This window comes from Ursus maritimus, unplaced genomic scaffold (assembly GCF_017311325.1).
Source record: "Ursus maritimus isolate PB19 unplaced genomic scaffold, ASM1731132v1 scaffold_13, whole genome shotgun sequence".
Classification (NCBI taxonomy): Eukaryota; Metazoa; Chordata; class Mammalia; order Carnivora; family Ursidae; genus Ursus; species Ursus maritimus.
Genome location: NW_024423675.1, coordinates 53,314,577 through 53,326,732, shown reverse-complemented (window position 1 = coordinate 53,326,732; position 12,156 = coordinate 53,314,577). Strand labels below are relative to the sequence as shown.

At 46.0% G+C, this 12,156-nt stretch overlaps 1 protein-coding gene across 4 annotated transcripts in view; it reads right to left on the bottom strand.

Moving 5' to 3' along the window:
- The window catches only part of SASH1 (SAM and SH3 domain containing 1), a 186,733-nt gene that overhangs the window by 27,644 nt on the left and 146,933 nt on the right, over nucleotides 1-12,156 (bottom strand). For 2 of the 4 annotated variants that reach the window (XM_040627934.1, XM_040627936.1), the window contains 3 exons: nucleotides 6,487-7,322; nucleotides 1,668-1,742; nucleotides 65-208 (listed from right to left, as the gene is read on the bottom strand). In XM_040627934.1, the coding sequence (XP_040483868.1) occupies nucleotides 65-208; nucleotides 1,668-1,742; nucleotides 6,487-7,322 (1,055 nt within the window). The remainder of the gene's footprint in view (nucleotides 1-64; nucleotides 209-1,667; nucleotides 1,743-6,486; nucleotides 7,323-12,156) is intronic. The other 2 variants (XM_040627935.1, XM_040627937.1) reach the window with 1 other exon arrangement.

The following is a 12,156-nucleotide window of genomic DNA, read 5'->3' as shown; positions in this document are numbered from 1 at the left end:
TAGCACCATATCAGATCTCAGACTGATCATCCTCGGCCTGGCTCTTGGCTCAGGAGTTGCATACCTGCTCAGAGACAGAGCTGCTATATTTTTTAGACATCCTCTTCCTCATTGTCTCTTTCACTGATTTCACCTTTTTCCCAAGAGAGATGCGGGAGGCAGTGGGTGATTTGATAACTTCTTTGTACACAAAATCTCCTTCTTTACTCTGCAAAACAAAGAGGTGTAAGTATCTTTAACCACAAATGAAGCCCAGAAACAGGTTATATTATTCAAACCATTAATGTTCTACTTCTCAGAAAGTACTGGCCTCCCCCAGGATCTTGAAATCTTTTCCTGTGTTAACTCAGTGCTGTCGTCTTTTCGATTGAGAATTAAAAGCTACTCACTAAAGGGCTTTTGCATGTTTGTTTGTTTAAAGTGGGATGTGGGTCACTTATTATTTTTTTTAATCTTAGTATATTCTTCTCCGATTATACGTTTCTTCATCATTTTAGATACCCAAGGGGACTGCATTTCATTGATAAAGAGTGATTACGTTCACATATCCCGGCAGCGGGGAACAGGAGGAGGATACTACTGAATCACCCCAGGAAAGTGGTGAGAACAGAATGGCAAATCTCAGTCATCAGAAGTCCAACGTCTGATCGGACTTACATCACTCTAGAGCTCCGTGTGGTCGACTGCTAAGAGTATGTACATTTCCTTCTCTGAACAAGTTAGACTTGTGGGCACCTCCCATTCTATTTTGCACTGGGGAGGGAAAAAAAAACTTTCCCCTGAGAAAGGGAAAAGAAATCATATTTCCTCTCTTATTTTTTTTTAAAGATTGACTACATAAAATTACTGGTTTATGAATCAATAAAATTTGATAGCCAAATAAAATGTTGTTATTCTTCCCGGAAATTCTCAAACACTTCAAAAATCACAGATGGGTATTTTAGCTGACACATGACATATACACAAATACAAAGCACGGAATTTTAATTTCATGGTTTTGGACAAAATGCACAAGAGAAAAACAAAATATTAGGTAAAAATCACCTATATCCTTGGAGCCTGACAAAGGAAACCTCAGGGAACAGAATATGTTCACCACGAAGGTGGCCTGTCCCCATGGGGATCCAGAAGCAGGTGTGAGGCCACTAGAACCTTGGCTCTGCAGAGTCTGGTTTGCTCTGGGCCCAAGGAGACTGGGTTCATCCCAGGACACCCCAGATCAGAAAGACCTAGACTCCTACAGGGCCATGCACTTGGCCTGTGGTAAGACTGGTGTCTTAGAAATGCTGGCACAGACTCTCACCCCCATCACAGGGCTCCGTCCTGGCACACTGTCTGTATGTACCAGTCGTGTGCACTTGCAACTAGTGTGAACAAAAGGCATGTGTACTCAACGACTAGGACTGTAGAAGCCAAACTCAAGACTGGATTTGCAACTTGAAGAGAACCGGAGGCAAAGGCATTATGGGCATGGAGGCGGTCATTGTTCATTCCCAGTGCAACAGCAGAGTGTCTCGAAGATGGGTAAAACGGGGCTTCTTTCCAAATACGATGTAGGATCACCGATATTACCCGCTACCATTTCTCAGAGACACTAAATATGAAACTAGCTCAGCCACATTGCTTGAATCCAAACCTTTTTTGCTTTACCTCGGGCATATACTCACCATTGGGTCAGAATTGTTGCTGCCAATGTGTAGAGAACGGTTCGTCAAGTCAAACCCTCCAAAACTGCAGGTTCTCTGTGGAAAGGAGTGGGTAGGGTGGGAATAATCCAGTTACGTTTATATCAGCTGGCTGTGCACCAACCCAACACATTTCCCATTTGCAGGACAATCACTGAATCACAAATATGTTACAGGATGAAAGTAGGAAATAAGAAATGATGAGAAAAAAAATACATGATTCATGTTTTAAGGAAATTTCCCTCATGTCTTTCCAGAGGCCACTGGAACTGGGCCTACCCCAGAGGTCTAGAATCCCCTTAACATGCAAAAACCAACTCGTTAAAAACAAAAACAACAACAAAAAACCACCCACGTGTTAAGTGCTCTAAGATTCCCTGTCGCTTAGCAACAGAACATCCCCTTCCAGTCCCCTGATATCAGCTGCACACTGTAGTGACCACGAGGGAAAATGTATCAGGGGACTCATGTGCTCAGAGTGGTCTTGGAAACCCAGGTCTGAAATCCTCTACAGCTCTGCCACTGACAGCAGGCTTTTCTAACAGACTCTTGTTTTGTTTGGTTTTAAATCGCTGAGAAGGGGAAAAAAGGTTATGTTTATAGTAGTCCAATCAGGCCAAGAGGATTACTCACTCACTGCTTCCTTGACCTAGCCAAAAATGCTGCTAACTTTCCCATCTAACTGCCCAACTTAACTAATTATGACCCTTTTGCTTAGAGTGTATGAAGATACTACATTTGCCCAGAAAGAAAAGGTTGATTCAATGACTGTCTTTGACCACACTCTTTAATTCCAATAGGAAAAACACGATGTTAAAAAGAAAGAAAACCTCTTGTCCTCTAGTTGGTTTCAATCTTTATAGAATTGCTTCTATTTCAGCAATTTTATATTTCAGAACGTGCTTTGAATTCTGTTGTTTTTCCAGCAAAAACTACTCGATGACAACTCTCTCCCCCCCCAAATCTATAAAACAGACTCAAAGCACATTAATTTTTGTTAAAACTGATTTACTTTTTAAGCAAATGGTAATAAAAGCTGAATAGCAGACTTGGGTGCCAATATTTTATATTACTTGTTTCTCAAAGAAATCTCGCTAACAGCTGTTCAGTGGAAGAAATGAACAGAAAAGCACAATGTAGACTATAAACATTGCCTGTTTAGAATAAATATACTTGAGATATATAGTAACTGAGTTGTGAAAGCAGAACTATCCAGGAAGGAAAATGCCAAGGTTTCTGGAATCGTGCAGATGGCCCTGGTCCTGCCCCTTACTTGCTGTGTGACAGGTAAAGTACTTAGACTCTGAACTTGGCTTTGTCCGTGAGGAGAAGCAGGCATGTTGTGAATGCTGGCCGTCCACCTGTCATCACTGCTGCTCTGAGGATTCGGCAGCTTGTCCCGACAATTACCATACTCGAGTTTAGGCTTAGTCACTGCTCTAAACATGCAAACGAAGGGCTGAAGCTCAGTTCTGGGCCTTACATTCTACAAGCTTCCATTAGAAAATCAGAGTCTCCCAGGAATGGACCAGGAAGTAAGAGCCGGCAGGCACAGCAGAGTGGAGGGGCCAGGGGTACAGAAGTGTTGCAGGGGGGCACCTCAGGATAACCAAACTCAGGAGGCCATACAACTGTTTTTCTCCTTCACCAAAGCTGCCGTTGCTGCTGGAAGTTATCTACCATGGATATAATTCTAATTTTATCAATGGATAATCTGATCTCCCTTACGGTCAACCTAACTGTATTCTACTCTATAGAAAGAGAAAGATTGCTTTATTCAAAAACACTCACCAAATCTCCCAACCTGGCAAGCAAGGTTATGGCCACCTCTCAAGGCTAATTTTTAACATTTACCTTCCCTTTCCAGCTTATACTGCCAAATAGATTTTCGCATTTTTGCAAAGGCAGTGATTTTCTCCTAGTTCGTTTCCTGTTCCTCAGGGCTTCACAGATACAGTATGGCACCCAGATGCCTCTTCATTTTATGGCTTCTGCATCTCCCTGCTTTAAATTCCAGCATCGACTGCAACACTGGAGCCCAGCACGTACTTTCTGATGCGTATGAAATAACTGAGAAAGAATTTATGTGGAAACTTTACTGCAATAAATTAGAAGCTCGTTTGTGTCTTCATATGCCAGCTGTAGGCATTTCTTCCTAAAATGAAAACCTCAGAGTGAAGAGTGGAGTGGGTTTCTCAGCTACCAACTATAACCTCTCCTGGTGCTATGCTAAGGTGTCTGGAATAGACTCTTCTTTATCAGTGGAGGAGAGACAAAGAACAGAACAACAGACGTCGCTTGATCGAATCTTCAGCTTTTTCTGTATATCAAGTAGTTCTCAAAACAGCACTCCTTCTCTCTACAGATTGTAGAGAGAATAGTAAAAGAAAGTAAACCAATCTTCGCCTTTGGTGATATACATAATTGAAACCTAGGTGAGGTTTTTTTTTTTAAGTTCCTGTGTCTCCAGTACAGGTGACGATAAGAACATTTGGGACAGATGCTTGTGGATGAGGAGAGCCAGTCGATGGAATGGTCATGCAGTTGAAAACATGTTTTGGGTGGGCACGGGGGGTTGAATTTTAAAGATGGACAAAATTCCAAAATGTCATGCATGCCTGTTCCCCCAAACAAAAACTGAATGACCAAATAAAAAGCAAGACAGGTGACCATTTCCAGTGAATATACAGCATTATCATTTCCCTGAGGGTTCATCAAGCAAATATGGCATTTTTTGAAAGACAAAAGGATCAAGTTTGAAAAGTAAAGGAAACTGTGCACTTTTAGATAAAGTGGCGGCGATAATGACAAGGACAGAAAAGACCGTTCAAGTAAACCGAGCAAAGAGATGAATCCCGTCAAACCAAACCAAACCACCCTAAAAAGTCTGTTGCTAAAATGCATATTTCCCCTTACATTCTCTGAATGATTAGAAAATTAAATTTCATCTTCCTGGTTGTGCAGTTATACTTAACAAGAAAAGGTTTGTGCAAATTTCTAATTCAGTCCTGAACACGTATTTCAGCACGTCGTAGCAGAGCTGTCCAGTACTCCCTCAGGCTCATAGTACCTGAAAAATGTGCAGCCTTGGGTGACTCCGGGATAGAGATTACACAGTGCCACCATATTTATAAGGAGGAAAAATTTGGTGCTTGAAAAGAAACTTGCCTCATGTCCATACTCAGCATTTGTGAAGAATTAATCACTGGCCCACAATTTAATTAGCACAGATCTTAGAAATATAACTTCTAGAAAGTCTTGCACAAGTTACATTATTAGCCTGGCAGTAAGTATGAGGGATGCATGAGGAATTCAAGGTACTCAAGGTGGAAAAATTCTCAGTATGACATGATTTAAGTCCATGGGGGCGAGTAACCAATTAACAGAGAAGAGGTAGATCTGTCCTATCAAGGTCATGTGCAGACGAACTGGGCAGAGCCCCTCCCAAGTTAATAAATTATACCAAGACTGGTTCACCTATGGGTCAGAACTGAAGGAGAAAGAGAATTCTGTTAATGTACAACAAATACAGAACCAACCACAAACTATTGCCATGATGTATAGAAAGAGCCAGAAGGGAAGCTGTCATAGTATTAAAGTGTTAGAAGATTTGTATGAATGAGAAAAAAAATAGAAAATAAGCTCCAGAAAGAAAGTCAACACATGTGGGAACATCTGGAAAACCTAAAGGCTAGGATAGATCTGCCAGTCCTTTTGGAACCGGGAAGGTCATTTTAAGGATGGCATGGACCAGTCGGTCTCCGTTTCCACAAGAAGCAGAAGTCGACAGAATGAAGTTACAGCAGCTGTCCAGGGAAGAATATCTGACGCACGAACGTCTAGGAAGCCCAGGAAAAGCCCCCGTGGGAGGTCACACTGCAGTTCCTTCAGACCCTTACAGGGGACGCAGCTACAGCCCTAGTGGATTGAACGGGGTGCCGGGGGGCAGGGGGGCAGGGGGCCAGGAAGCCCACAGCTCTCCTCTGTGCCATTTTATATGGTTCCTGTGCAAGCTAAAAGTTGGGTGGGAATTTCAGGGGGAAAATGCTTATATATCTCAAGTTCAACATAAGTCATGCCCTAAAAAACAATCTTACTAGGTCTCTAATAATTCAGTATTTTTGAATATAAGTCCTTTATTCCTTGCTATGTACAGAAGAATCTATGGGGCCGTGGAAGACATTTCTAAATGTCGACCCCTCTGTTTAAGAAGACAGACTATCAAACAGATTTAAGTAAAACAAAAGAGCTCTAATATTTTTTTCCCCTTTACATTTAAGAACTTTCTGCTTGGCCCTACTAATAAAAGAAATGGACTTTACAAAGTTTTCAAATCACCAAATCGATGACTGTATTGATGACAACCCTTCCGTGAGCCAGTTTCTATTGTTTTAATTAGCTGAAAGAATAAACGTGTCTTCTAGGGCAACACGTCCTTCTGTTTTGAATCAGCTTCTCTGAGGTCAAGTGACGGATGGCTGAGAATCAAGACAGCCACTCCTAGAAGGAGGCCAAACCCCACCCCTGTACTCTGAAAGCCCTTCCCTGGATCATCACCAGCCTTGAGTTTCAATTAAAAATCAAACGGCTTCAACTGGCAAGAGGACAAATGGAAAAGCAGCCAGCGCTACACGAAAGTAGGGTCAGAAAGCTGAGGCGCCGGCGGAATGGACCCCGAAGTCACGAAGTCAGGAGCAGAAGAGAGGGGGAGGGCGCCAGGCCCCCGGAGGAGAGGCCATAATGCTTGACTGCACCTCACAGAAATGACAAGGCCGTCCTGGCCACCACCTCTGGGACTCACAGACTTCTGGTGGATTCTCAAGAGAACCCTTTTAGTACAGCGGTCGACCGTGGCGGCCCACTTCCTCTTTGTCTCCTCGTCCTCGTCCAGCAAGCAGCGCCGCAGGTCCTGCCTCTCGGCCCTGCTCAGGGTCCTGTCCGCCGCCGGCCGCACCAGCTGGCTCAGGTTCAGGTGGCTGTACAGGCTCCGCTCCACCACGTACGTGATGTTGAACTCGCTGACCGCCGGCCGCGCGCGCGCCCTCCTGCCGGGGGCGCCGCAGCCGCCTCCCGCTCTGGGCTTCTGCCGGAGCAGCTGCAGGTCGCAGGCGGTGCCGTGGACGCCTTTTCTGGAGGGACGCTGGCAGAGGAAGGCTCTGGAACACGAATAGTTAGTATCCGTTTTCTTCAAGCGGATTTGCTTCCGGACGCTCTGAACCTCCTCCAGGGACACCAGAAGGTGGTGCCGACGCCGGTGGCTGTCATAGAAGCAAACGCCGTCTGTACTTACCCCGTGGCTCAGGGACCCGAGGCCCTTCTTCATCTCCCCCTCGGTGAGGGAGCGGGAAACCTTCTGGGCCTTCTCTTCTTCCGGATAGGAGAAGAACGTCCCCATCTTCTTGGGGGGCTTAATCAGGCCCCGACTCTCTCCTTTGCTGAAGGTTTTGACCAACTTCCGGCCAGCCCCCCAGGTATCCAGGCTGCTGGACGACGGAGACGTGGTGAGAGAGTCCGAATCATCTTCCGGAGGCTTCTCAGGAGAGCCATCAAAGAAAAATGGCTTCTTGTGCACTCCAGAGTAAAGGGCGGACCTTTCGTCCAGGACCGGGGCGTTCTCAAACACGTGCTCCTCCCCGCCTGGAGGGAAATCAATACGAGAGGTTCACGTCTCTTGTAAATATACCTCCACGTCCTCTCACCCAGCTCTTTCTTCCGTTACAGCCCCTGCCCTACAAAGAATAAGCCAGTCCTCGCAGACACCACAGCGATCCCCTCCCCCTATGGCCTACGCTCTCCATAAACCCAGCTCCCGCTCGAATAAATGCAAGGAAAAAAGAAACTGTGCCAACGTATGGTTTCACACGAGCTTCATGTTAAAGGGTCTTGGGTGTGTTTTCTTCTCCTTCTCTCAATATCTTTGTAGAACACACACCTTAAGAAACCTGTTCAAAATGCCATTTGGAAAACCTAAGCCAGTCATTATCACCATACTCCTTAGCCCTTAGCATTTAAAGATAACTACCCCTCCCCCCCTCCAAATAGGATTACCTTCCCCAGTTTGTAAGTGCAGTCCCCAGAAGCTAGGAATCAGAAACCTTCCCCCCTCTGAAAGGCCCTCCTGGTGAGTCCACGTGGTTTTTTACAGTCAGTGTGTGATGAATGCCACGTGGCTGACAGTGATTTTTTTATTGGTACATGTGCCATGCAAGTAATTAAATTACCAAGGCAGTTTGGGTGCAAAGACACCATACAGGGTTATAGCGTGCAAATGCAACTGACAGATGGTCTCCAGGTGACAAGCCAAACAAAAAAACTTAGGGAACTGGGTGATTCCTGCCAGACTTGCCATGAACCAGCCCTGCTAGGAAGCAGCAGGGGCATTTAAGGGCCTGGACACGCAGGCAGCCCCATCGAGCGTTCTACTTTGTTTCACGGATTCCAGCTCTTGAAGCCTTCCCTGGAGCAAGGTATTGAGCCAAGCCCTCCAGAGCCCAGTGGAAAGGTTTGGACTCACTGGCAGGAAAACTGAGTTCTTTCCTGCGTGTGTTATGTGAACAGATGTGAGAAAGAAGTAGGTCAAACTGTGGGTGTAGCGATCCTAACTGGCTGTGTCCCTTTAATTGTAAGGAAACTTTTGAGCACTGCAGCTTTCCACCAGCTGAACTGTGAAAGGGAAAAAATAAAAAGTTCCTTGGAACAGAGGGACGGCCCTAAATATACCGGCTGGGGTGAGGGTGCCGGCACACGGGTAAATGTCAGAGCGAGCTACTCACTTCAGAGAGGGGAAGGACGAAAGGACTGGTAGCAGTCCTTTCAAATTCTAAAGGTTTCCTGCTTTTCCAACTGATGGGAGTTACTGTTAAAAATGTGAAGGAAATCAGAAATGTGGTTATGAAATAGAACCCGAGATTGATTCTGATGTCACGGAGATGGTGGGGGGGAGGGAGTTTCAAGACCATGTCCAGTCCAAAGTTCGCCATCATCCACAGCACAAATGTATTCCCTGGAGGACTATTCCCGGATCTTTCATGAGAGTTTAAAAGCAAAGTCTAGGGTTCTGAGCGGATATTCGCTGGATCAGAGGCAGTGTGCAAAAATCGTGGAACTCTGCTGCTCTGTTCTCAGGACACCTGACTAATAAGGTATGGAGGCCAAGGGTCCTTCTGCTGTGAGAAGTAAACATGGCAATCTCTTCTAGATAAAACCCACCCTCCACTCTCGGGAAGAAGGGACGGGGGCCAAGATGAGAGGCACAACCTGGTGGCAGAGGCCCAGCCCTGGACTCCTGTATATATGTGTCCAGACCACAGACCACGGCTTTACATTTCGCCCTGGTGTCCTTGGAGAAGCGCAAGGCCCTCACTTACCTACAGCCTGAAGGGGCCTCGGGGAATTCAGGTGGGTCTACCGGATATTTTAACGACCTGTCAGCCAATAGTGGTGTGGAAATTTTCTGGACTCTGTATTTAGGGCTGTCATCAGAGCTTCCAATACTTCCACGGCAGGTGTTGAGTCTGCAACCAGCTGGTCTGCACCTGCCCATGACCTCTAGTTCTGCCTCCTGGTTCTAAGAAGTCTGCATTTGGTACGGACTTTGGAGGGAAAAGTGACCAGTGCTTCTCAAGTGGCTGCATCAGCCTGTGTGCTGGGGGCAGGCCTTGCATGGTGCGGGTTCTTCTGTCTGGGTCTGCCCTGAGCCTGGACTTGATTCGTTGGGTTTAGAGCACCACTGCTCCCATTCTGGGACCTCCAAGTACAATCATCCTTCGGAAGAATGGCAGTCACCATGCTCTGACCCCATGGTGATTTGGTGTGACCTACTACACTAATGACCTTTATCTATCCTCGTCCCTGAGATCCGAGTGCGGACGGGGCTAGGGTACGGGATGACTTAATGCCAAGAACACAGCTTCGTGCCCTGATTCCAGCTCGGATTCTGCCACTCGCCGCCTCCGTGACCTTGGGCAATGATTTCATCTCTCTGAGTCTGTTTCCTCACCTGTAATGTCTGCCTATCTTACAAATATCTACTGCAAGGCCACTGAAGAGGATAAAATTAAATGAAAAGAAATATGTGAATTCACTTTATAAGCTAAAAAGCACTGTACGAAAGCTAATGATTCATTACTGGGTCACAGATAAGCTGAGCCTCATGAGAGAGGAGGGCAGGTGGGTATCAGCTCTAGGGGACAAAACACAAAAATAGGCAAAGGGCACTGACCTGGCCTAAGACTGAATATCGTCTAGGGCCATTCATGCCCTGGATAAGGACTTGAAACTCAGTCACAAGGGTGAGACTAGGTCAGAGACTGGGCTTTCTCTCTCTCTCTCTCTCTCCTCTCTCCTCTCTCTCTCTGTCTCTCTCGCAGGACTGTAGAGCTGAGGGGTGGGGAAGAGGTGGGAGCAGAGTGGAGACCCAGGCTGTCTGGACTTAATTCTGGGCTGTCTGCCAGCTGGCTCAGTGACCTTGAGTGAATTATTTAACCTTCTGGGGTGTCCGTTCCCTCATGTGTGCAATGAGGACAGTGTTAATGCCTGCCTCTGGGGGCTACGCTGAGGAGGACATTTTAGGAGAACATCACACCCAAGGTGTGTAGAAAGTGGCTGGCGCACACGATGCTCTCGGTACAGGTGAATTATCCTTCAGACACCTTAGTATTGGCACAGACACGTAGGAAGTGAAAGCCTCAACTCTTTGAAGGTCCCAGGAGAGTGAAGGAAGGGTGACTGGGAATGTGACTCTTTCCTGCTTTGCAGAATCAGTGGCCAGTTCTGCCAATGAGGAACCTCAGAGAGCGCCACTCACAGGACTTGGGGGACAGTGCTATAGTCTGGTCGGGGGCAGCCCCAAGCGGATGCCCTGCACTCACACACACCTGACACCTCTCCTGGCAAAACAGACAAGCCCGGTTAGTGGCAGTCCAGCTTCCCAACTCATCGGACACCAGAGGTTAATGGGGACTCAAGCTCATTTACTCCATCTTCCATCAGTGGCACCTAATTCATAACCAGATGAATTCAAGTTCAGGACTAGAAGTCCATACAATTACTACGCTTTACCTAACAGCTACCCCTCCAGGTAGCTACCCTTCCCTTTTGTCAACTACGTCTCTCAGAGATAGTTGGAAAGGTGGCCCTAATGCCCATGACAACGCTGTATGTATGGGCACCTGGCTGGTAGACCCAGAGTACCCCGCATGCCACTCATGTGTGCTCATTCATGGACAAGACCCACCAATCCGTTTGCTGTATTTGAGATTTAATTTTAGCAAGTGTCAGAGGTTTGTTTTAAAATGTGGTGTCCCAGGCTGGATGATGGCAATTCCACATGGTTCTCCTACTATTACCAATGGATAGTGTGTGTGTGATTTCATTAAGAGCTGCCAGTGAGAGGAAATCAGGCCATATTCTGTACTGTGAAAACCACGAGTGAGCAGCAGGTGTTAAAACATCCAATGCAAAATCAGCACTGCACCCAAAGACAAGCTGAACTACCATGCAAGAAGACACCCAAACGAAACCTGGAATTCAACACAACTCTGTGAAATTGCCCATAAGCACGTCTCTCTCACTGGCCCTCCTCCCTTCTTTCCCTTTCTCACCTCCACGCTCCCCTAGTAATCCCCTCACCTCTAGTATTTCTCTAGTGGATTTAAGCTGATAAATAATTACAGCAAACAGAAATTAAAAAACAGCAATAAAAACAACAGGAAACTCTCATCTATGTAACTCAGGGGAAATTCCAGTTCTCTCCACGCCTTGATTTTATTTATGCACAACAAAAAGGCCTCTCAATGATCATTTTCAAATCTATACTTTAAATTTTTGAAATTCCTCAAAATGTAGCTATGACATTTTAACAAGTCATGTGCTTTTAAAAAATAAGACCTATTGTTTCCAGTATTTTTTTTCAGTTCACTTATTATTTTCCAAACAGGAAATCTTATTCTTTTATTTTATCCTTTTGGGAGAATCTTACAAGGTGCCGCAAATGCACACAGCTAACAACAGAAGTGACGAATACGGCTGAGATTGAAACTGTCATAATCACACTTCAAAGGTTAACTATTCAGTACAATAAATCCAAGCTCGTGCCCCTTCTGACATCACTGCTTCATCTGACAAGCCGCTTAGCCAGCAATACAGCTCTTCAGATCCACTCAGAGCGGAAGGTCCTCAGAGCCCCATCTGAAGGGAGTCTTGAGACTGTTTACAGGAAGAACAATCGCCCCTCGGAGATCGGAAGGGATGTTAAGTGCCTCGATCGTTCGATGTTTGTTTGAGACGCATGTGTACCAACCCTGGACTAAGTTCAGCGGCACAGAGGCTACTGCTGAGAAGTTATAAACTCAAGTTGATGTAAAATGGCGTATGCTCAATGTTAAAGCTGTACCACACCCTGAGAAGCCTTCCCTGTCACACACCAGCCATTTCCCACCGCTGTGACGTGAACAGTACCAAGCCCCCCCCC